General features: G+C 41.6%; 1 protein-coding gene across 2 annotated transcripts in view; it reads left to right on the top strand.

Annotated features, from left to right (window-relative positions):
- The window catches only part of LOC147901464 (ARM repeat superfamily protein), a 109111-nt gene extending 84525 nt beyond the window's left edge, over window positions 1–24586 (top strand). Inside the window, exons 17-27 of one of the 2 annotated variants that reach the window (XM_087375220.1) lie at window positions 12785–12880; window positions 13043–13137; window positions 13382–13445; window positions 13552–13624; window positions 13748–13821; window positions 21487–21681; window positions 21809–21882; window positions 23071–23177; window positions 23274–23392; window positions 23502–23579; window positions 23679–24586. In XM_087375220.1, the coding sequence (XP_087231346.1) occupies window positions 12785–12880; window positions 13043–13137; window positions 13382–13445; window positions 13552–13624; window positions 13748–13821; window positions 21487–21681; window positions 21809–21882; window positions 23071–23177; window positions 23274–23392; window positions 23502–23579; window positions 23679–24023 (1320 nt within the window). In that variant the 3' untranslated portion in view covers window positions 24024–24586. Of the gene's footprint in view, window positions 1–12784; window positions 12881–13042; window positions 13138–13381; window positions 13446–13551; window positions 13625–13747; window positions 13822–21486; window positions 21682–21808; window positions 21883–23070; window positions 23178–23273; window positions 23393–23501; window positions 23580–23678 lie in introns of those variants that run through there. The other variant, XR_015541032.1, reaches the window with a different exon arrangement.
- Window positions 24587–26028: the final 1442 nt, after the last annotated feature.

Here is a 26028-nt window from a genome sequence, read left to right as displayed (position 1 = left end):
CTAGGCGTCAGAGCCTATAGAGCTAATAGCAGAGGATCCACCAGAAGTGGATGAGCTGGAGGAGGTACTTCAGCTAGAGCAAATTGTGTACCATACTGTACGCAAAGGCCCTCAGGGCAAGGAATTTTACAGGTACCTTGTAAAATTCAAGAATTATACGGCATTGGATGCCAAGTGGATGGATGAAGACATGTTGTCCGATCATCCACAGCTTTTGGATGTTTACAAGGAAGCTTTTCAGTTGAGGTCAACTGAATAGAAGCCGAGGGATTCCAAAGTCAAAGCCTAAGTTGACCATTTATTGATTATAATTAAAGAGTTTTTCATTTGTGTTAATTATGGTCAAAGAATTGACTACGATCAAGATACTTGACTCTGGTAAAGTAAGCCTGATTTCGGTCGGGGAGACTTCGTTTATTACCAAGAGGGTTAACTGCGGTTAACGAGAGAACCATAGAGCTGACTACGGTTAGAGACTGTTGACTTCGGTCAACAAGACTTGGCGTGCGCCAAGAGGGTTAACTACAGTTAACCAAGTTGTGCCAGCTTCGGTTGGAGAGACTTGGCCATAATTAAGGCGCCTCGACCATTGATCAAAAGCCCCCTTAATTATGATCGGAGCGTTGACTTCAGACAACCAGAGAATATATATATATATATATATATATATATATATGTTATGTGCACGTGTGTTCAGTGGGGACGCCCACCGTGACTAGGATTAGTCCACAGTTTATTATTTGCATGCAAAGCGCTAACAATTAATGGGTGCCATGGTGGTGCACTTTAATTAATTGTTACAGGTACTGTGAGGGGCTGAAGACCCAAGTAATTTGGAGTGTAGCAAGCATTTCGGAGGCCACCCGCGTGACCAAGTGCTACGAAGACCCCAGAAATTGCCCTCAAAGGCATGTAATAGGAATTAGTCCAAATTATTCACGAGTGGCATGTTCCCTTTTTGGAATGAGCTTAAATTTGATTCACGTTTTTGTAACAGACAGCTCTACGCTGAACTATGTACTCAGATTCTTTCTTAATGAATAAAAACCTTTTGTAGAGAGAGGGAGATCCTGAGAGAGAGCCAGAGAGAGTATTTGCAGTAGATTTTACAGAGAGAAAAAGCACGTTCATTCTAGCATTTTGCATTTCCAACGTTTTTATTGGTATCACACACTTTTTTTTTTTGGGGTGAAAGTATGAACATTATATTATGAAATAATCATTGGGCTCCAGAAAAGAGCCAATGCCCTACCCATCAGAAACAGTAAAAGAAAAGTTCAATGCAAGAGACATCCAAATCCTGCTCATGCAAGGCATCATATAAGGACTGCCACAATGAGGCCGGAAGAACTCATAAGGGTGCTGAAAAGATGAATCCAGGAATGCATGATTTCGCTGAAGCCAGAGGGTCCACAATGCCCAGTATCTGATCCAATGGAGTTATGGCATTGGTATCACACACATACACATACACACACGCACGTACTCATAATGCAATTGCACAACACATTTGTAGAATAAACCTGATTAGACTTTGATCAGCTGCAGGTCATGGTGTTATCATGCATGATTTGAGAAAAGAGGTGTTACCGTGCATGATATAATACCAGCTTAGGTTCTAGCTAGTGGCCCCACACAAACATTCCTTCCGAATGTTCCCATTGATTTCACATGAACACAAGACGAAATTGCGAGGCCACATGCGACATCACCGGTCCTGCACACCTTATGCAACATGCAAGAGGTGGAGATGGAGGAGCACACATTGCGAGATGCTCGTGTACTATGAGATCCGTGGCAGCTTTGTGGGCCTTTTTGAGTTCTTAGACATGAGCTAAGATATCGACTAGCGTTGTGCTGCACTCCTTGTGTGGAAGTCATGAGACATATGCAAACACTAATGCAACGAATAGGAAATCGAGTACCTGGGCATTAGAAGAAAACTAAACTGGGTTCTTTTCGAGGAAGGAAATCACATTGAATGGGAAACCGTAGGGTATGAGATCTCGAGCTTCCTCTTCGTAGACATGAGATTGCTAGGCGTGAGATCTTAAGCCTGCTCTTCATAGATGCCAAACTAGCACAAAGATGGCTATAGGGCTAGTTAGCAGGTGTCCCGTCTGTGGTTTGTGCAAGCAACATTGCAATGCCAAGTTGCCTCATAATGTCAAACTGCTGCACAAGCCAGTGTAGAGGGACGACATCGGTAGATCTCAAACATGCTATGGAGACACTAGAACTATCTAGGATCCCAGGCACACTCATATTAGATCAAGCGCTCTTTGAGGCATAAACAACCTAGAAGACATCTACAACCTAGACGCTCGGCTCGTTCCATCTCTCAAATTCATTTATATGAGTAATTCTATATCCTCAAGAGGTTTTTGTGACAATGGTAGGGCCATTTCTTGTTTGTGGACTTTTGCATTGACGATCACTGCCAGTATAAGTGGATTTTACACTTTTGGCTAGATGACCCATGGATTTTCTTCATTAACAAGAGGGCAAAATGTTGGATCCAATCTTGGTTTACCTTTCTACTCCATAGAACAAATGTTTAGAGTGGAAGGGAGTGATTCTTTCCACTCTTGACACATAACAATATGGATAAAAATTCAGTTGCTTCCTTGAAATTTGGTTCTATGATTGTATGAAGTAGGACTATAGCTCTATATAGCTTGGTTCTAGGAGAGCAAAAATGTTAAATTTCTTTAAGCTTTCCATCAGAAGGCCTTGAGGGATATTTTATCCCTTGAAGTTGACATCAGTCGTCGTCATAGAAGAATCAAGCAAATGATTGTACGTGATATGCACAAGAATTGTGTTGTATGTATGTCAAGGATCGATTAATTTAGAGTCTGCTAGACTAATTGAGGGAGTCTATCAAAAGTGGAAGCCTTGGTAGCTCCAAGAATCTCTTAGCTATGACCAGCTTCTGGGGTCGCCAATCTCTTGGATACATCAATACATAACCGTATGTGAGGATGGCAAAAGAACCTTAAACATGAGTGGAATTCTTAACCTCAGATATGATGCACATAACTTAACATCCATTAATGAAGGACGAACTAAATGTCAAAATATACTTCGGACAGAAAGTGGTCAAGTAACAAAGAGCGCTAGAGGGAGGTCAAGGGTGGTAGACACAACCATACAAGGGTCAATGCAAGACCTCCACCCCAAAGATTCAATCTCAAGGCATGTGAATGGCTTTTATGTTTCTGCCAAATCTAGTGTCTAGTGCATGGAGTGAACTTGGAAAAATGCTGGATGATCTTGAGTTGAGGGGTGGTCGCACTTACATAGGTTTAGGGTTTTCTCAATGTTACCCTAAACCTCTTTACACATGTTTTGAAGTGCCACATGTCACTATCTAGCAAATGCTATTATTTTCGTTCTCAAGGGCATTTGATCACAAAATCTTTGTTCACACATCCCCATCATAGCTGAGCTTATAGTTACAAAGATGCCACACACACACACACACTCTCTCTCTTATTTTTTTATAGTGAAAGCTTTGATTGATTATATTACAAGAATAGTCACCTAAGAAAAGAGGCTCTAGAAAATACATCAACTGAAGATCTCAGTATAAGCCAAATATACATCCTGATCTATTTGGCGAGTCTGCAAGCAATCAAAGAAAGATTGTTGCAAAGAACGCTTAAAGAAAGCAAACAAAGAAAATTTGGGATCACTAAAGACTTTACAATTGCGGTCTGTCCATAAGGTCCAAAGTGCCCAATAGCGAGCCCAAACAAAGAAAAGATGAAACTCCGGTCATTGTGGATGAAAACCAAAGAGCCACAAAAATTTCCCGAAGAGAACAGCCGGGAATCTCGCTTGTAGCCTTTGTCGAAGAGAATCCAGAAACTATCGAGAAGACGGGCAATGCCAGAATAAATGAGGCACAGTCTCCTGAGAAATCAGACACCGACGACATAAGGCAGAAGCAATGTGCCTATGGGCCAGCAACTGTCCAAATGGAAAACTTCCCAGAAGCACTCACCATAAAAAAAGTTGTTGCCGAAGTGGAACCTTGTATGCCCAAAGTTGGAGCAGTCTTCTCCTCCACCACTTAGCTGGCCGATGCATTCGCCAAAGAGAATAACCCCTTTCTGAAACCCAGGGTTGAGGCAAAAGGATTTTGTATAATGCAAGCATAGTAATCTGAGATAGCCTGAAAGGATGAGAGGAGTACCCAAGGGAAGTCAATGCTCAATCCTCTAATCGATCCTGGAGTTACAAAGGGGAAATCGGAACCAAAGATGAAAGCATACAAGTGATTTGATGCCACAAGGTACGATAATGAGAACCCAAACCATACTGTGTGGCTGCCATAGAAAAGGGAAGCATAGAGTCATCATCATGAATAACATCAGCAACAGTAGTGATCCCTTTAAAGAAATAAAGTAAGAACGGCGAGGTTCCTGTAAAGCAAGTGGAGGTTGAAACACTTTTGACGAGTGAATGCTTTCAGCCCGCAAAGAATTACCCATCCGAGACTGTCGACCATGCCATTCCAGGTGAGACAGAATATGCTTCAAGTCAAGAAGCAAATTGGAGACCATAGGGCAGCCATGCAAAGTGCCATCAATGCACCCAAACAAGAAATCCCACTGAGTGGGTTGCCAATGACCAAAAGCAAGAGTACTGATATGTGTGACCAGAGATTGAATCATGAGAGCCCAGGGCTGATCACCTTTCAGAAATTGCAGCAACATTTTTCCCTTGTGAGAACCTCCATGCATCTTAGGGGAACAAATTCGCTGCACCGAAAGCAGTCTGAGACTTTTTTTGCCATGTTTGGAACTCCAAAAGATCTCCATAATGACAGACATAAAGAAATCAAGATCTGCCTTGGTGAACATGATCAAAGGCAAATAAAATTGAATGTACGCCACAAGTATGGACTGCACTATTCGGAGGCGAACATATACAGGCCAGGTTGCAAATTTTCAATATTCAAGCTTTTCCGGAGCTTGATTAGAACCCAATCAATTTGCTATCAACGAGTAAGTCCCTAGCCCAAAGGATAGCCAAGGTGTCGAACTAACTGAGTGGGTGGGATGATCTCCCCTGGCCATAAGAGACTGTGCCAGTCTTTAAGATGCAATGGGAGCAGCTTAAGATGCTTAGACTTTTGAAAGTTAACATGAAGGCCAGCTACCAAACCATAAATTGAAAGGGCTTACATCAAAGCAGAAAGATCAGGCGGAGTATTCCTTGGAGTAAAGAAAGAATCATCAGCATAGGCCTGAGCAACCATGCTGCGATTTTCATCCAATTCCAAACCATGGAGAGAATCTGTAGCCACTAGATGATGAATGTATTGCAGCATAGGATGAGTAGCAATAGCATACAGTAAGGCACTAAGGGGACAACCCTAACAAACCGAACTACGAAGAGTCCATTCTTCAGAGATGTCTCCAGAAAGAATACAAGTAGCATCGCTATCCCTGTAGAGCCAATAAATAACCTGCTGCATTTTTATTCCAAACCCCAAGGATCGCATTGTTTGCGAGATGAACTCCCATTGAATTGTGTCAAAAGCTTTGGCAATGCCAATCTGTAAGAGCAAAATATCCTGCTGTGTGTACTTGGCATATTCAATCCCAACATAAGCATTGGCAATATTGTCCATGATATGCCTACGAGGAAGAAAGCCATATTGAGAAGGATGTAGCCCATCATGCAGATAGCCTTTGATACAGTCAACAAGCATTTTAGCTATGATCTTGTAAATGGCTGGCATGAGCGTGATTGGTCTCCAATCAGTGATAAAATAAAAAATCTGCTTCTTAGAAAGGAGCTTTACCAGTCCCTTTTTCCATGACAGGGTTATTTGCTGGTTTTCCCAACCTGAATTAGCCATTTGCAGCAGAGGGGATTCGAGGCTATTCCAAAAAGCAAGAAAGAATTCAACAGTGAGGCGAATTTTGGACCCTTATCAAAAGGCTTCATTAGTCAACAAGACATCATTAAGGATTTCCCCCCGTAACCGGAGCTTTTCCATGAGGGCACACAAAGTGATCAAGTGATTGCAAAAACCGCTTGTCCCTTGGCCCTTTTTTAATGTTCTCCATCCCATTGGCTGGTTGTCATCTCCACATCTGTCCCAAACAGATTTTCCGTGATTGAACAAACCATAACGGTTTCGCAATTGCCTAGTGTTTGATTTAATTTTCTGTCCACCAGGCCAAAAATAGCTCACACATGACACAGTCGATCATATCACAACATAGAGCTGTCATTTCTCGTATTCATTTAAGCATCTTTATCTGAAAGTGTGTTAGATCTGTAGCCTTGTGGTTTTCCACCCTTCGTAGAGCATGTTGGATAAGAGAAGGGTACATACAGCCTTCCCATATTGCAGGATGTAATACCAAGCCATAAACAAGGGTTGGCATCCTTCCTCTAAATTTTTTTCCGTATTATTTATGGGCATTCATCTTGATTGCTTACAATTTTTTCATAGGCAATGGTGAAACCAGGTAGGCACCCTCGTTCACTTTATTGCTTGTGCTTGTCTTTGGCATCCGAACCGAGTGTATCTCATTGTCCTCAATTAAGGGGAAGCTACATGCAGCTTTTCCCCAAATTCATGCCAACAGAATAATGTCCACATGTTCTATTGCGAGCTGTGCTCCTTTGCTTTATTGATAGCAAGAAATTTAAAGAGCATATCCTCAAGTCATCATAGATGCTTGGGGTCCAATAGGTTGTAATAACCTAAGTGGCATGATTTTTTACTGTGCCTTGCTGGCTGAACCGTATTGAGTAGTGTTTCTTGCATGCTTCAAAGATAAAGAAGGTGATTGGATTCTTGTTTGTGCCCAAGAAGCGCCTTAGTGAGCGACCCGACAAGGTATCAAATGGACGAGCTCATGAAAATATGTGAGGGCTTTTGTGGTTTCTTAAGTCCATGAATGAACATGCTTATTAGCTTAGGCAGGTGCATGGATACTGCTGTTGATGCACGGACGTGAAAGCACAAACAAATGAGGAGAGGTCGTTGTGCTTAAATTTACTCCTTGCATAGACCTTCTGGTACCATAACAGCCACTCCCTAGACTCTTCCCTCCTTCAAGTCACCCTTGCATTCATTTAATATTGCAGCAGGTGCACATATTAATTGGAATAAGTCCAAATGGCTTTTGGATTAGTGAGGAGGACACCCTAGATTGGGGGGACTGATTTTGGTTCACATAGATTTTAGAGGGATGTAAGTCTCCGTACGAAAGGTTGTGTTATGCTTACCACCCGTTTTGACAAAGATGCTGACCTCAAAATTATCTTTGTAAAATACTAAGCATCATTCAGTTGTCTATAGATTCACCAAGCTTGGCAATTGGAGATTTGTTTTCCATGGCAGGCTTGTTGAGATCCCTTATTATAAATGCATGTTTTATGATACACACCCTCTATTACACCCAAAGACTCCATAATGCAACATGGTTGTAGGAGTCTGGTATAGAATGCAATCATTCATCATCAATCCCCATATGAAGAAGAGACTTGTCATGCCTACCAAAGAGATGCGTACATAGGAAAATTCCTGCTTTGGTAAAGCCCTGGTGGTAGAACAGTAAATCATATGGACTTTCTGATTTTCCATTGCTTCGTAGATGAAATGATATTTGGGTCAATGTATGATTCTTGGCCAAAACAATGCCTGATTGTGTTCACAACCAATAATGACTTCACCCTTTTGTGCTATTCCAAGTAACTTCTGATTATTTCTGAACAGTAGCTAATCTCAGACTAGACCAACTCTAACAGTAGAACAGAAATGACCAAATCTAGCAAGAGTTCTATTCTAGCATGAGGCCTAGGCTAGAGCACCAACTTCTTTAATTATTTTAGTTTAAAGTTGCAATGCTGAAGTTGACAGAGACTACCTTTTAGATTTAGGGAATGTACCACAGGAACTTGAGATGGGATGCACAAGGATAGTAAAGGTTAATTCCTCCTTGAATTCCCAGCTTAGCAATGAGCTCTTCTGTACAACCCAATTTCACGGTGATAGAATGTAAGTAATGTACAAATGGGACAGCCAAGGCTTTTATAGAATTAAGGCGGGCTGTTCAACAGCTGTGTATGTGGGATAATACCCCAAAAGTGCCATGTGGCATCACCTGCTTAGCCTAGACTACACAGCACGAACTATAAAGCCAATCAACTAGCCATACAGTCCTCCCTACCCAAAAAGAATTTATCCTCAAATTCTGAAGTCACGGGAACAGTAAGGGGAAAATAATAAGGATAGATGGACCAGATCTCTCGATGCAGCAATGTTGATGCTACAGCCTCCCAAATAGTGCATCAGCTTAGCAGATAGGGATATTGCTCCACAATAGATGACGGCTGCCAAGAAGGCTCATCATCTGGAAGGCCCCTCCACTTGATGTAGTTCTCGAATCCAATAATTTTCTTTGGAATGTACTAGACATACCCTTCCTCATCCATGGGAGGCAATTCCTCAAGGACGTGCTCCAAAGGGCCCAAGTATTTCTTCAACAATGAGACATGGAATACATTATAAATTCTAGAAGATAGGGGCATTTCCAACTGGCAAGCCACCCTTAGTATATTGTCCCCCGTTAAGGAAGCATATTGGGGCTTGTGGGCCCTAAGAAACACATGGTTTCCCGCCTCAAAACAAAGTTCCCTGCGGTTCTGATCTGCATAAACTTTTATACGGGCTTGGTCCTTTATCATATTATCTTTATTTGCTGCATCCATTGCTTGTTGGTTCGTCAATGCTCTATCAACAACTATGTAAGGTACATGAACTTTGCAGCAATACAGAGCTTCGAATGGACTTATCCCAATGGAGGTATGCTTAGTATCATTATAGCAGAACTCAGCCAAATGCTGCCACTTATCCCAAGTTGTTCGAGTGTCAAAACAGGAATGTTTAAGATACTCTTTCAGCCATCCTTCTACCCTCTCTGTTTGGCCATCTGTCTGAGGATCATCAGCTATACTATGAGTCAGAAGTGTGCCCATAGATCTGAACATTCTTGCCAGAAATGTCCCATGAATTTCGCATCATGATCACTGACAATATCTTGTGGCAGCCCATCCCATTTGAATACATTCTCCATAAATTGGGAAGCAATCATGGAGGCTGAGTGTTGAGTTTTGGTGGTTATGAAGTGAGCAGCCTTAGTAAGCCTGTCAACCACAACACAAATGTTGTTCCAGCCTCTAGCAGTCACAGGCAACACCGTTCTAAAATCCATGGAAATTTGTGTCCATTTCCCCTTTGGAATGGGTAGAGGTTGGAGACTAGGTTCTGTTCTGCTCACAGGGCTTGCAGCTTTGCACATAATTGTGCACATATTTCGAAAGTCCCTTCCAATGGAAACTTTGCTTCACTCTCTCATAGGTCTTGAACAGCCCTTTATGACCAGCCAAGAGAGAAGAATGAAGCTGACACTAGCCGCCTAAACACTGAATTTTTTACAAGGATTTTCTGTCATGGTAACAGATCAGCCCATTATAGAGCTTATAGTTTAATTGGTCAAGGCCATCGGGGTCCTGCAGGTCCTGAAATAAAAGTTGCAGCTTGCTGGATCTGCAATCTATTCCTCTTGAACCCCATGGATCCAACCTTTCTAAATTTCTGTTATAGAAGATCAAGTGCATGCCCACATTCTAGAGTCAATCAGCAACTATATTCTCTGTCCCACCTTGTATTCAATGTCAAGACCATGGTTTTGCACAATGGAAAGCCATTTCTCTGCTTAGGTGTCACATGCACCCCTGCACTTGGGTTCAAGGTGACACTGGCTACATCGACAAGTGCATTATAGTTCCCTAATAGGAGATTTTGTCGTACGCTGTGACCCTTTGTGAGCCCTTGTCCAGGGACAGTTAGGCACAAGCTACGTAGGTCAGTCTCTCAGGCTTAGGTCAAGTTAGACAGTCAGTCCTTGTTCAGTGCTACACACTGGAGAACAGTAGGGTAGTGTTTCCATATTAGGATTCTAGATAGGTCTAGGTCAAGACTAGGATAGGAGCCCTTCTGGGCCTCCTCAGGGCTGGAACATACGAAGAGGAATGGGCTGGGGAAGGGCAGCCTTTATAGGCTGCCTTCGGCCAGTTTTGGGGCTGGTTGGCTCAGTTCCAGCCCCCTATATAAAGGGGGGCTCCTTGCCCTCATTCCTCACTCAGCCTTCCAGCCTTCAGCACTCCTATAAGCTCCTCTTCGGCCCCTTGTGCAGCCCTGACACTTCTAGAGTTTGGCTCCTGATCAGCCTCAGCTCTTGGCCTCAGTTCAGTCCTCTTGGGAGGTGACTATGCAGCACAACAGTTGGGGATTCGGACCAGCAAACAGAGTAAGGTTTGGGGTACTGTTTAAGCAGCTATTTACAGTTCTCTTTTACAGTTTTGCACACAGTTCACTTCACAGCTCTACATCTCAGCTCTCTTTTAGAATCTATTACTCTTAGCTTTCACTCTCTCACTCACGCAATAACCCTGCATGCTGGTGGACATCACAATCCTCTTCCTTGCCTTGCAAAATGTGCACAGTGTACTTCAGAAGCGCATTTACGTGCTCTCCTGAAGAGTGTTATTTGTATCTTTCAGTTCTCCAAGTATAAAGCAAATTCTCCTAGGGGGCCCTCAGTGGGTACAGGGACCCTATCGGTTGTCGACTCTATTCTCTCGCTACCCTCATCTCCTTTCTCTCTCTATGGTGCATAACGCTAATTCCTCGCTAAAGGTTTAAAGAAGGTTTTGCTGTGATTACACGATCAGTTAACCGTTGCATGTTACATTAGGAGATAAATCAGACTGAGATAGGAAATTTTTGAGAGTTCGATGATCACTCTTTTCCTTAAAATGACTCGCATATATGAAATGATTCGATTTCTTGATAGCATGCATCTCTTGGTCATATTTGGTAGCTCAGCACCTTACAACTTTCATAGGCTATTACACCATGTCCCTGCTTCAGCATTGCTTGATGTTGCTGGAGCATTAGTGAGGCCAAATGCCATGACCTTGAACTGAGATAAACCTCTGAAAGTCCAAGGGTGCTTTATTCACTGGTTTGATTCTAGCTCAAGAATAATTGAATAGTCAATATCCCTCCATGGAGGTAGATGATGAGGAAGATCATAAAAAACATCTACTAACTAATGTGGAAACTCCTGCATTTCTTTATTCTCCACGAACAGTCCATTGCGGTCCTCTGTTTTAGCAAAATGTACATGATAGAATATAGAAACATCTTTCAGATCCCTTGCCAATTTCCTTAATGGTATAACTGTCAACTTAGGAGATTTGAAGCTCATCAGTGTGATCTGTTTGTCGAAAGTGCCCACTTTTAGAAGAGAACCCTTGCATAGCGGTTGTTCTCTCCTACACACACACATTCACATGCTAGTTTAGACAACCACCCACAGCCACCTAGAAACAAATTTTCCCAACATCAACTACTAACACAATTCGAGATAGTCTCCATGGGTCTCTTCCCTTCTTGAATCTGGCTTCTCTTGAGATGGTCAGAGTGCGTGTGGGATAATACCCCAAAAGTGCCATGTGGCATCACCTGCTTTGTGTGATTGCCGGCATTGTGAATTGGGAGTCTGATGCATTGCTTTCTATTGAATCCCTCATTGGCAATGGATACACACGGTTTGGTCAATGAGGTTCTATTGAAACCCTTGATTTTGTTAGGGATGAGTATACAATAACCAAATGGAAAGACGAACGAGGGACAATCAATGAGGAGTTCATGCAACATAAAGGAAACTCTTCCTCCATGTAAAGGACATTGCACTCAATCGGGTTGGTGAAGCAAATCTTGAAGCTCAAGTGAACATGTATTCAAAGCTTTCTAGTAGTTGTTGAGCCCAAGTATTCTTGAACTTTGGCAATGGGAATGTGATAGAGTTAGATCAAAGTTGGGGGAGATGATAGTGTCAAGCAATGATAGGTTTGAGTTGCATTCTGAGGACTTCAGTGAGATGCCTCATGTGGGACTAGGAAGCCAATTAACTAGCCAACTAAACTAGCCCCTTTGTTACATATTTTCTGCCATGTATTTAGCCTTTATAGACGAAGGAGAATAGTATGTTGCTTTTCACTCACACGTGAAATACTACCAAATGTGAAACATGTAACATCTAGTAGACTTTTTGTTTGGTGGGGTCTGGTCCTACATGCCAGGCTCCCTCAATGCCATGCTATGGTACCCCCAAGGTGGAGATCACAATGGTAGTAGCATCTATGACAGTGGAGGTGCTGCAGGAAATCCCACGGACTATGATGTTGAGAGCCTCACTGGCTCTCTACTGCTCCTCAAGTAAGGTGTTGCCTTTGCAGGTTCTCTTCTCACTACATCTACCCACTTGGAGGCCTTTTTCTATAGCTTGGCTGCTCACTGGAGTTAAATCTGCTCGTGGTCGAAGGTCCGCTACCTCCTTCCAGAGATTAGTGGCCTCAGCCTAGATCGTGAGAAAGTCATGCCAGAGTGTGTGTATCTATCGCTGCCATTGTAACCATGAACCATAATCACATGTATTCTGCTTAAATTCCTGTTTTGTCTGGCTTTATTCGTTGTTTGTCGATATCACCACTAAGAGATCTTCACCATCCATATTAATTTACTTCATAATGCGTATGCTAGTATCTTGTTCTTAGTTTTGGTGATAAGAATTGTCCAGTAGGTGCTCAAAGCAGAGCGCCAGGAAGTAACATGCAGGACCGGCAGATTGCTTTGTCTGTGAGGATCATTGTCATACTTTTTTTGTGAATGACTGAACAGGTTCGTGGTGGATCCATTACCTGCTTTGCCGGATTAACTTATGCCATATTCTCTGCTTTACCAGACAGAAAGCAAAGCTGGATTATTGCTACTGTAGTAAGTACCTTGCAAGTTTCAGTTTCATGTGCTTGATTTTGGTACTTTGAAATTTCCTTTCTAGTTTACCTCTATAGATGATTCAGAGTTTTTGCTACTTACGGTTTTGTGTCAAGGACCAGCATATGATTTTGTTTCTATTAGCTTTTCTTCTTTGGTTAGTTGGAGGCAGTTTTACAAGATGAAACTCCATCTGTGCGATCAGCTGCATGTCGAGCAATTGGTGTTCTTATAAGCTTCCCAAAACTTGTTGCAAGGTTTTAATGCTCCCTTCCTCTTTGATATTGTATTGTTAAGGACAAAAGTGCATAGGTCTTGCTGTTGCCGGAATAATCTCTTTATCTGTGCATGGCTTAACTGTCTGCAGCATTACTGTCCTGGAGGTGATGTCTGATGTATCATCTTTATGGAATGTTCTTTTATTGTTTTTCATCTGATTCCCTTGCAATTTTTCCGGAACATATCTGCTTTCAACAAGAGAATCTGTGTTTTGCATGGCAGGAATGATGTCTTAACATCTGCAATGGATGTGATAATTGCCTCCACTGGTGATGTATCTATTGCGGTATGGTATCAATGCTAAAATTTGTGCACATGTTTGTTTTCCAGTCTGATTTGTATCACTTTTTGGGTCATGCATGTTTGAACTTCTTATCAGTAGATGTTTCCAGGTACGGATCACAGCGTCCTGGGCTTTGGCAAATATTTGTGATGCTCTTCGCAGTGCTGCTGAAAGTAGCATTTGTAAGAAAATTGATTTTGAATTGTCATTATCATGGATTTTGTTGTGCTTAGCTACAGAATGCACATCTGCTAACCATGGTGCCATGAGAATTTATTAAGCCTACTTTAAAATCTTTTATGCAGTGTGTCCTGTCAGCTCTACTACCTTGACAGCTTTGGCAGAATGTGCGATAAAATTATCAAAAGATGGTGACAAGGTTGAATCTCCTTTCCGAGTCAATTTTCTTTTTCCAAATTATCATGATGTTGATGTTTCTTTTTTTTTTTTTTTGGCATCAAATAAAATTTAGTGTGAAGTACTCCCTGGAAACATCATTTGCAATAGGCTTCTTCCCAAAAGGACATGCTTGAAGCATTGTTCCCTCAAGCTCCTTTAGAGTCATGTAGCTGGAGGTAAGATGTCATGAGGACAAGCCCTAAGGGGCTTGAAGGTTCTATCTTTGAACTGATCCAATAGATCATTTATCCTAGTTATAGGATTTTTTTCCCTATGGTTTGTATGTTCAATTCTCTATAACCTCTATATCTTCATGAGTCTCTGGATGGAATTGTTGTAGTCACTGTTACAGTGTTCTTGTTGCTTCCAAAACTAATTGCCAAAAGTTGAAAGTAAACTTAGAATCTCTGTCAGACACTATGTTACTAGGCATCCCATTAAACTTTACTATTTCCTTTTCCTTCTTACGTCCAAAGCACCATCTGTTTTCATGGAAAATGCAAATAATCAAAAGCTTTCTCCTCTGATAGCTCTACGACTCTCTCATACAAAAGTTCTTGCTATCTGACCATTAAGTGAAATTCAAAAAATAGAACTAGTACAGATGCAAGAAAGTTCATATTTACCTTTTCAAAATGTTGTGATCAATAAACCCACCTCACTAGGAGACTCAATACTTATTCTAGTCTATGTCAAGAGGGTAGGAGGTGTGGTTGGGAGCTTGCATTGTCCATCTATGAGCTTTTTCTTTACAATTGGTGGAGCAAAGGTTTGCATATCTTTCTTTTGATGAGATGATGGGTTGCCAGGTGGTGCTACATGCTGAGTGTTGCCTTGGCCTAGGAGACACTATGGTCTTGACTACTCATAGGACATCCACTTCTGGCTAGGCTTCCAGGCTTGGCTACTTGAGATTGGTTGAGGGAGTAGCAACCAATCTCAGCTTGGCCTACTAACAAGCATGAGTAGATAGGTTTGAGATCCAAGCTAAGATGGATTAACTTGTACCTGATGAGAGTTAGGAAAGCCCCAGTTGTTTATGTACTCAGTATGGTCAGAAATAATTAGATTGTGATGGACACAAGAAGGAGAACTGTTTGCAAGGATGTGAGTTAAATTGGCCTAGTGAAATATAGTGCAGGGGCTCACCACCTTCAGTCATAGAGCTAGCCCAAGACCATCCTTGGGTAGCAAGTCTTGGGTCTCACCTAGGGCAGCGTTTCATATAGTAACCCTTGGTGTGTCATACCACCAAGACACACCACAAGAGTATCCTCACGTGAAGCCATCCCTAAGGGCATGTGAAGCTAGTCTGGGCTCAATGATGATTAGTCGTTTCTACGGGGCCTTGCTTGCTTTTATAGACTCGTTTCACATAGGAGGGTTTCTTCTTTTATCAGGTCTCCAAGTTCCAACATAGGATGATTCCTAGATAGAGGATTTCATAAATGCCTCTGTGCTTGTGCAATCTATGGAGGCTCAGTATTGCTCTTTTGCAGCTTCATACAGTAAACTGAATTCTCAAGAATTGTAGCTCCATTCAGCTCATTGTGCAAGGAGTCATATGTCCTTGTGGAACGCCAATTCTTTTGGAATGGTGGTTGCAGATTTGCAGCCCCTATTTCTGTCCTTTCAGTAATGGCCAAGGATCTGGCCAAGGATCTCTTCATCCTTTTCTAAGGCCACTGTAAAAATGGTTCGCACCATGCTAGTTCAAACTTTTAACGAAGGCCTTCGCATAATGCTCATGGCTTCTAGCTTCCCCTTTTAGTGTTAATGATGGGATCTGTGTGGTGGTGATGTAGATTTGATATTTCCATACATGTGGTCAAGTCATTATTATGGTTGCCAAAGAATTTTGTCTTCTATATCTAAAAGCATATCTGGTGCCATCAAATTATCCTTTGTGTCACACAGGTGGCTGTGCTTCTTTGCAACCTTGAGGAGAAGATTATAGGTCACCTTAAAGGTAAGCAATCCCAGCCTGAATTGTAGCACTCTAGCCTTCTGGAACCCCTGTGCACCTCTAGCCTAATAAGGGGATGGGAGTTGATGGTGAGCAACGTAGTATTTTGCAGAGCTGGCTACAAGAGGTACTGGAACTCCATACATTTCTTCTTTAATGGCAGGGTGACTACATCTTCTTGATAGCCCATCCTTATGTTTTGGTTGGACCTTGGGAAGCCATGCACAAAGAAGAATTCACATTAGGCGTGTGTATATATACTAACATACATACATACATACATATGTATGTGTGTGTGCATATATATACACACATATGCATATATGTGTATATATGTACACACTTTTTTTGGTGAAAACCATGTTTCTTTAGATCATAAAAAGACCGTCCCCAAAGCGGAGATCAGCCAATACAAAATCAGAAAATTTCAGTATAAGATAAGTAGACAGCATAGTCTATCTGGCAAACAGACAAGCAATCGTAGAAAGATTGGTTGAGTGACATCCGAAAAAAGAACATGGAAGCAGTGGGATCATGAAAGACAGTTTGATTCCTATCTTTTCATATAGTCCAGAGTGCCTAATATCTGACCCATATAAAGAACAAATCAAACTCTGGTCGTTGCAGGTGAATCCCAAAGAGCCAGAAAAGCTTTCCAAATGTAGTAGAGGGAAAGTGTGCTTGAAGACACCGCCGAAGCAGGAAGAAAAAATCCCAAGTGGCGGGGCAAGTCCTCAGAACAGATGAAGCATAGATTCCCTAGGAGCCAAGCATCTGTTGCATACTGTAGGAGCAATATGCCGACGAGCTAGGAGTTGGCCAAAGGGAATGACACCAAGCAGCACTCTCCATAGAAAAACTTGTTGGCGAAGGGACAGTTTGCAAGACTAAATTTGATGCAATCTTTTACGCCACCATTTGGCACTACGATTGAGACCAGAATCGGTTAGCATGCTGCATAATCCAATGAGGAGGGAGCAGAACCATGTATAAAACAGTACACAAAATAGGGAAACGCTTTCAACTGCATGCGATGTCACATGCACGTGCAACCTGAGAACATCAATTTCATGGTTGCAACAATCAAGACAAGCAGTGGCACCTGTCTTTAAATAAGCATAAAATGCCCTTGGATATCTCCTATACTTGTAATAGATAATCCCGATAATCCCTATTAATGAACAAGAGAATCTATGCCAGACATGGGCAACAATTCAATACAATTCCACTACAAATCTTCACTGAAATATCAGCCAGGCGCAAAGGGGGCATAGAAGAACCCTGGTGATGCAAAGACCAATCAGTAAGCCGATCTGTGAGTGCTGGCAGAAAAGGAAAAAGCATATGAGAGAGGGAATGCCAAAGTGGAATGTAATGCATCCCCAATCCATACTGTCTGGTGGCCAATGGAAAAGGCAATAAAGTACCATCATCACGAAGGACATCACCAACAAGTGAAATACCTTTAGAAGAACGGAAATAGGAACGCCTAGGTTCCTGTAGAGCAAGCAGCGGTTGAAAGACTTTCGACCAGTGCAAATTTTCGGCCCTTAAAGAATTGCCTTGCAAAGAGTCACGCCCAGTCCATTTAAGATGAGATAGAATCTCCTTCTATGCTAAGAGCATTTGAGAAACAAAGGGACGGCCCTTAATCCTGCCATGAAGGTGCCCCATAATGAAGTCCCATGAAGTGGGATGCCAATGCCCAAAAATGGGAGTAGACAACTGCAAAAGTAAATGAGAGATCATGGCTGTCCAAGATCACCTTGTAGAAAATGCAGCATCATTTTTCCCTTGTGCGCAAGGAGGTGGATGTGAATATCAAGTATGTTCAAGCCACCATGCATCTTAGGTGAGCACAAATGCTGCATAGAGAGTAGTTTGATACTCTTACGACCACGCTTTGAGTAACCAAAAAGTCTCCATAATGATGGACATGAAATCAGAAATATCTTTCTTTTGAAACATCATCAAGGGCAAAAAGAACTGAATGTAAGCCACCAAAATCGATTGCACAATTCGAAGACAAACATGAAGAGGCCATGTGGCTAATTTCCAGTACTCTAGTATCTTTGAGAGTTTTTCAAGCACCCAATCTATTTGCTGCCGATGAGTGATATTCCAGCCCAAAGGATATCCAAGATGACAAACAAGCTGATTGGGCGGAACAATCTGACCTGGCCACAAAAAGCTATACCAATCCTTGGCATGCAAGGGCAAAAGCGTAGATTTTTGGAAGTTCACCTGCAGACCAATAGCTAAACCATATAAAGATAAAGCATTCATGAGCTGAACAAGATCCTTTATTGTGTTCTTACGAGTAAAAAAAGAGTCATCAGCATAAGCTTACCCAAGCATGGTCTTGCTGCCATGTTGCAGGCCATGCAAAACAAATGTGTCAACAAGGTGATCAATATAACAGAGCATTGGATGCATTGGATGCGTAGCCATCGCATAAAGCAAAGCACTAAGTGGGCATCCTTGTCTCACAGACCATATATGTATACACACACATACATTTTTTAATAAAAAAAGTGAAAGCCATGATTGTTAATATTACAAGAAAAGCCACCTCAAAGCGAGGAGTTAGAAATTACATCAGCTGAAAATCTCTGTATATGCTAAATATACATCATGATTGATGTAGCGAGTCTACAAGCAATCAAAAAAAGATTGCTGCAGAGAATGCTTGAAGAAAGCAAATAAAGAAAATATTGGATCACCAAAGACTTTACAATTCTTGTTTTTCCACAAAGTCCAAATTGCCCAATGATGAACCCAAACAAAGAAAAGATCACACACACACACAGACTCTTTTTTTTTTAGTGGAAACTTTTGATTGATTATATTACAAGAGTAGCGACCTCCATCTATCGTGTCATCATGAATCGGTAAAGCTAAAAGAGCATCAGAAGAGGCAGAAGATATTGTATCCACAATAGGTAAGGCATCATCGGGCATAGCATCAGTAGTAGGCATATCCACAAAATGCATCACGTCGCCATGATCATCATTAGAGTCCACCAAAGTAGCAAAAGTGTCATTAGGAGCTGTATGAGGACCCAGGATCGGCATGACTTGTTCTGACAAAACATGTGAGTTCTCTGCATTCAGACCAGGCGGAGATGCTGAAGAAGTTCCAAGAGAGACCACTGGAGAAGAGACATTTGACAATGGAGTAACAAGCGGAGGTTGTACCCTTCTCCATTCCTGTATGAACTTAGATTTATGTGAAGAAATAGCAAGGGGAGACAGGACCGCCTCTTTAGGAGCTGGTTGAACCATAGAAGAAGGGCAGCTCCGAGCAAAATGACTTAGTTGCTTACACTTGTAACAGGCGTTGGGGAATGAAGCAAAATGCAATTTTATGCGCAACGGATGAGTAAAGCCAAAATCAATATCCAAACAAGTAGGGATAGATTGGGCCATATCCCATAGCACACAGATTCGAATATCTCTGCTCTTGACTAGGAAATCTTGCTTGGGAAGATGCAACACTCTTCCGAGAAGGGGGGCAATAGAGAAAAGATGAGGAATAAGAGGAACCGGCAAAGCTTTGAGGGTAATCCAAACAGGACAGTAATGCAAAAGATTCTGTGCAGGACCAAATAGGGGATCCCAAGGCTCATAGGCAAAAAAACTAGCACCAGGAACCCCTGCCATGCTAACCAGCTGATAAACCGTGGCCACATCTAAACAACGAGCATAGTAGAACCCCTTTCCAAGGAAAACGAAAGAAGTAATGCGATTAATTCCAATAGCCGCCGATGACCAAGCTCGAGGTGTATCCACTGTCATAATGCGACCCATGAAGTAGAGGTAGATACCATATTGATGTGCCTTAGAAATACTATGAAGGAGGGATTCCGGAGGAAGAACCCGCACACACACATGTATGTATGTATGTATCTATATGCCTGATTGAGTAGGGGATAATGCGCTGCATTTGCTAGACTTGAGCGGCAGAGCTTTCACTCTCATTTCCAGGATCCCCAGACCCAGTCTCTAATCTTTGACTCCTTGGTCTACTAAGCAGGCATGTGTGGCAATCCTTGCTAGGGGCCTGATCTATCATAAATAGACTGGGTTCGAGTGAAGAAGCTCAAGGTTTCCTTGTTGTCAAGGATGATCTGCAGTAAGACGTCAATTTCACACCATATCATTTTGGCTGAGTTTGGGATACCCCCACTACAACTTGACACAGCATTCCAGTGATCACATATCTCTACCAGGGATGTTTGGTGACTTTCATTCATGAGGCAATACGATATAGATGCCAGCTGCAAGGCACATAGACATGTTCAAGGTGCTTAGTCAGATTCCACCTCGAGTGTGATCACTAATTTTTTATCCCGTCAATCCTCAAATCAATCAACCGATCATATCCGCTTTGACTTCGTTGCCAAAATGAACTGACATCTATGGTGCCGCCCCAGGGACCTAAACTACCTTCCCAACCTAGATGCAAGCTCGGTAACCTGCTCGATGTGACTTGTTACTTCTCTTGCTCGTGAATCTCAACTCTACCTCAACGTCGATGATGATGAAGCCCTAGCCACTCATCCCATGTCGCGAGCTCCTCATAATTGATGTTGATAACTACGAACTAGTTGGGTACTATAACGACTGACTCTGTACCACGTGCAGATGTGTCCATTACAGCTCAAACTACTCTTATCTTACGGCCACGACTTGGAGCCATCAAGCGTCGAAAGCAGAGCATATCCTCCCTAAGAAAGCTGTAGATGTCATCATTCTCTTGAGAGCGTGAATGATGCAAGCTTTAGGGTCAACGCATTGTGGGAAATTGGAAGCAAGAGTTAAAGAGAACACAAAGTTGAAGGAAGCTGAAATGAAATTATAGCAACAAAAATCAAAGAGTACACTAGGTAGTCACATTGAGACAAAACCCTAGGATGGACCCTAACTAGGATCGAAACATGTGTGATGGCTAACTCACCATATACTCAGCTTGTAATTGAGGTTAGGGAAAAAGACCTTCGAAAGGCAAACATTGCCGCTGGCCCTTTTTACATTGGCCATCGTCTTAGCAATTAAGATGCTTTGCAGTGAAACCTTGTGGTTGTGAAAGCTTGCCTATACTCACCTTCGCATGGTGAGGTAGCAACCATCAATTGTTTCTTGTACAAGCAAGAAATGTACTAGTGCCCGTGAAAGAAACAACTACCATTGGTTGACTGCCTAGTGTCAAAGTCACCATCCCAATCCGAATCCTTGTATGTAAATGTAAATGCAAGCTACCCCTTGGGAAATAGCAAACCAAGAGACCGAGTACATTGTAGGTATCTGAACACACGCTTCACAGCTTGCGAATGTGAAGTCTTTGGGTCGTGCATAAATTTTCTCACCTTGGATATTGCTCTCTCTCTCTCTCTCTATAATATATATATATATATATATATATATATATATATGAGAGAGAGAGAATCCAAATATAAGTAGACACAAATAACATTAACTCAAACCGCCTTATGTTATACCAAATATTACAGAACTGGGTATTTAAACTTTTCTGATATTTCTCTGCGGCAAACCTTGATATTTATTAAATCTGTACATCCGTGTCATATTAAATCCCCTCTATCTTGTGATAAAGATTTTGTGATGCTTGCAAAATGTGACTAATTTTCACTAAGGAACTTTGTCCTCTCTTTATAGGTACGAGCAAATGCTGTAAGAGCACTCGGAAACCTTGCTAGATTTGTTAGGTTTGGTGGTCAAAATGCATTTGGGACTTGCAACAAGGACTCTGGTGAACTAACAAGATTGAAGGAGGGAACACCTGAAGCATTTCCTTGGCTTGAAAGGATGGTACAGACCCTGGTTTTGTGTGTCACAACAGGAAATGTCAAGGTTTGAAATACTGCACCATTGTTGCCGAGAATGATTCATGATCAAATTTCTGATCAGTGTTCTTAGGCTGTGGATCTTCTAGTGGGGGAATTCCTATAACACATGCCTCGTATTTTGCCTGTAACAGGTGCAATGGAATGTGTGCCATGCCTTAGGCAATCTATTTCTAAACAAATCCATTTCTTTGTCTGAAATGACTTGGTGAGCACACCTTCAAGTTTGAATGCAATCAATAGAGGAGTTCAATCTAAACTTTGAAGTTTCTCATATTCACACTTCTTTAGATATTCCCAAGGAGGGGGAAAAAAAGTTTGGTGGAACATGGCATTGTTGACAAAATACATTTTTCCAAAGACTTCAAGGAAGAAAGGATTTCCTTGCATTGACAGAATGTCTGCAAAAAACCGATTATGGACATCGATTGTAGTCCGTTTCAAAACTAGTCTTGCTTTTAAACTCTGTCACCAAAGCACATTCCCCCAAAACTGCTTCTCATATTGCATAGGATATGACTGAAAGGCGACTTGCTAGAAATAAAAACTTCTCATGTGCTCACTCTTCCTCTTCTTTATGCAATATCAGTGATGTATCTTTGCTTAGAAGAAGAGACAAAAATTCACAAGCAGCTTCTTCTGGAGCTTCTCCTCAAGGCTAGCCTTCATCATGACATTCACCTGCCATTCACCTATGGTCTTGATGCCAGTGGGGATGTCAGTGCTATGTGTAATGGGGTTAATGGTTTTTACCTTGTAGGATACTATTATCGCTCCAAAACTGCACTATTTGTTGTGCTTTCACAGGATGAGTTCAGGCATATTCTCTTAACACACTTTTTTTTTGGGGGTGAAATCCAGTTGTATTTATATTAGAAAAAATGGTCCCCAAGAAAAGGACGGCCAATTACAATCATCGAAAGATCTCAGTATATGACATAATCAACATCCTGCGCATGAAGGCAATCGTAGAAGGTTTGCTGCAGAGATGCGCGGAAGAAATGATATTTAGCCAGGGACAGTGCACCAAAGACCCTATGGTTTTGATCCTTAAACAGAATTCGAATGCCCAATTATGAACCCAAGAGAAGAGAAGATCATATACCTGCCTGACAGCATAAAAACCAAACAGCCAGAATAGCTTACCAAATCAAGCAGTGGGGAAACAGGCCTGAAGCCGCTGTTGTAGGAAAAGCAAAAGTTCCGTGATCCTCGGCAATGCCAAAGTAAATGTGGCATAGACTTTCGCAGGGACAGACATCGGCCACACACACATTTATATCTATATGTATTTACAATTTTTACATGCTGGCAGATGTATCTTATATTTTCAAAGTGATTTGCTTAATGACAGAGAATTTTCTTGTGGAATGTTTATGAAATGTTGTCTTACCAGGGCAGCATCTGTATTTAGCATTCTTCTACTATTGCTTCGGGATTCTGCTAATTTCAAGATACGTATTCAAGCAGCATCAGCATTAGCTGTGCCAGAGTCTCGAGGAGGTAATTACATGTTGCTTCCAGCTGATCAGATAGTTTTCTAATTTTGTTATCAAATCATGTCTGTAGCTCATGATGTGGAACACCTCTGATTTTCAGATTATGGAGAATCATTTCATGATGTCATTCAAGCCCTGGCGCTTGCAGTTGACTCCCTTGATTCATATCAAATTGTTGCTCCATCAAGTTTCAAGTACATGAATGCTCTGAATGAACAGGTGTGAAAGATTGTTTCTAATTCGAATTGGGTCTCCCTTTGTGATTTATTTCTTCATCTGCCCTTGTTGCAATGACAGCAGTTCTCATTCTCTGAAACTTTGATTGCAGCTGACAGCTACCTTTATTCATGTTCTTGGTTTGTTGGCTCCTGAAGAATATCACAGCCTTCAAGAATTTTTACTTAAGGTTTGGTATCAAGGCAAAATGTTTTTTCTATGTGCTCTTTCATGTAGAATTTATGGAGAAACACCATCCTTTACCTAAAAGAGAATATTTTTGCAACAGCGAAGACCTTTCTTTGAAGGGTGGCTCAAAACGGCATACAATTCAGCTCTACCGGCAGTTACCACAGGCTGTCAATTCCAGGAGAACAAAGCTCATGACGGAAACAGTAGCAGTCATCTTACTAGATGTTCCATGCATAGAGAAAAACTTCTGCCTCCTCCAAAGGAGAGGATTTGGTATGCTTTGAATGATGAAGGAAATGTTACTTGTAAAAATGAGACATTATACGAAAGAAAAGAAGCTATCAGAAGGGTAACTGAGAGGCTCGCAGAGATGTATAGATACGGGAACCAAACAAAGGCTGCTTTATTGTTTGAAGAACTACTTGAGCAGTTTTCTTCTTGAAGGCTCAGAATATTTTGGCATGTAAGCTCCTTCGAAGTCCCAAATTCATAGCATTCCATGGAAGGATCTGTCACTTGGACTCTCCAACTGTTCACAAAGTGTAACAACACCTGGTCGTAGCAGAGGGAGTTACAGACACGTAACATGCATTGCATTTTGCTTCCACTCTGAATTTGCACGCCAGGTTAAATGTTCAAAAAGTGAGGGCCTTTTGTAATTGGGTTTGAAAGTCCTCTAGTTTGCTGTGCAACCACATCAGGGGTACACCTAGGTGTGTGACTGAGGAGTTGGACGTACAAAAAGGAGAATCTATAAATGCCAGTCAGTTATTCATTTATGTAGCCAGTACACAAGAATCATACCTTGAAATTTTGACACAATTCCTTTTAGGAAGTTACGTAGTTTTGTTTGAACTCAAGGATCTCAACCTCATAGGAGGAAATAAAGGTGCACTTTGCTTATCTATGTTGTTCATGCAAATAGAGGATCTCTGTATAAGTCGGACTTTGGAGTTGCAACCTAGTGAGGATGTATAAACATACTGTATCAAAATTTTAGTAATATCACAGAACTCTGAAAACATACTTGAGTTCGTACCACTTTTATCTGTAAATTATATATGAAAACATACTGTATCAAAATTTTAGTAATAGCCTGGAACTCTGAAAGTATTAATTCCAAGTTTGGGCTAAAACAGAAATTGATTTTTAAATCTGATATGACTCACAGTGTGTAAAGCTTCATTCAGCCTGCGCCAAAAGAAAGGATTTTGTATGCTCTGAAAGATGATGGAAATAATATTTTGTAAAGGAAGATCTTGTCTTGACAAGCTGATATATCTCATACACAGCACAAGCTTGCCTATATTTGTCCATGAGGACCCCATGATATTGGCCTCCGGTAGCTTTAAATATCTCTGCTTTCCGGGGAAATTGTAATTCAGGGGCAGATACCTACCTTACTTTTCAGATGCGGAGCTGTAACTACTCGTTGGTGGGAAACACATAGAAGCAAATGGAACCCTGGGAAATATCTAGCTTCGTGCAACGCTAATTGCTGTAAACCAGTTGATGTACGCTTTCCTTTTGCTTTACCGTTTGGCCGAAAAAAAAGGGAAAGAAAGAATATGCAATTGCGATGCTGTCAGTCCTGGACGAGCCACTTCCATCAGGGAGCCACTGGGTATCCCTAGGGTAACGGCGTGATTTCCTCTTGGATTATTTCAAACAATCTCAAACTAAGGCTGCAGAACAGCTACATATTTCTATTTGTAAATGGACGTGCTGTGCAGTCGGCTTTTGAACTGGCTTTGCTTGTGACTAAAATATCCTAGGGAATAAGTCTTTCTTTTGTACGGCAGAGCGTTTACTCTTATTTGTGAGCTTGGTTTGAATTCAGAAAGAGTAACAGCCTGATTAGACAGCTCCTCTTTTACTTGTATCAAGTTTTTGAGGGTGCTTTGGCAATTTTTGGGTGCATAATTAGAGCTAAACCTTAAAGCCTATCTCACCGTTGTCGACTAGAGCAATAACACTACTAAGCTTATACATCGCTGTTCGATGTGAGTCGTGAATTTGCTGTCAATAAAAAGGAGAATGCCACGTGGTTTATTATCATAGCCAGTCATATGGTTGACGATGAATCGTTGTGTAGTTTGTATCTGAATGTATGGTGCTCAATAAATTCGTGCTGTAGGCAAATTAAAGGTTAACATACGTTTATTGTAAGAGTTGGTACAAAAATAGAGCTTGATGCTTTGTGGGAATCAGTCTTCGACCAGCCACCAGCCTTATATTGTTTGAAATGCTTTTTGGCCTGCCATAAATGGAGGCCTAAGTAAAGCGATGGCGTTGAGAAGCTCTTTTTTTTTAAGGGATTTGTGCCACTTGGTAGAAATCTAGAGTCTCCTCTCTCTCTACATTTTTAGCCCCTTTCTCTCCTACTCTCTCTCTCTCTCTCTCTCTCTCTCTCTCTCTCCGCCCCTCCCTCCGAGTCTAGACTCCCT

The sequence above is a fragment of the Dipteris shenzhenensis genome, chromosome 5 (genome assembly GCF_047967505.1).
Source record: "Dipteris shenzhenensis isolate YYH24624 ecotype China chromosome 5, Dip_SZ_1.0, whole genome shotgun sequence".
Taxonomy (NCBI): domain Eukaryota; kingdom Viridiplantae; phylum Streptophyta; class Polypodiopsida; order Gleicheniales; family Dipteridaceae; genus Dipteris; species Dipteris shenzhenensis.
This window is presented reverse-complemented; position numbering and strand designations above follow the sequence as displayed.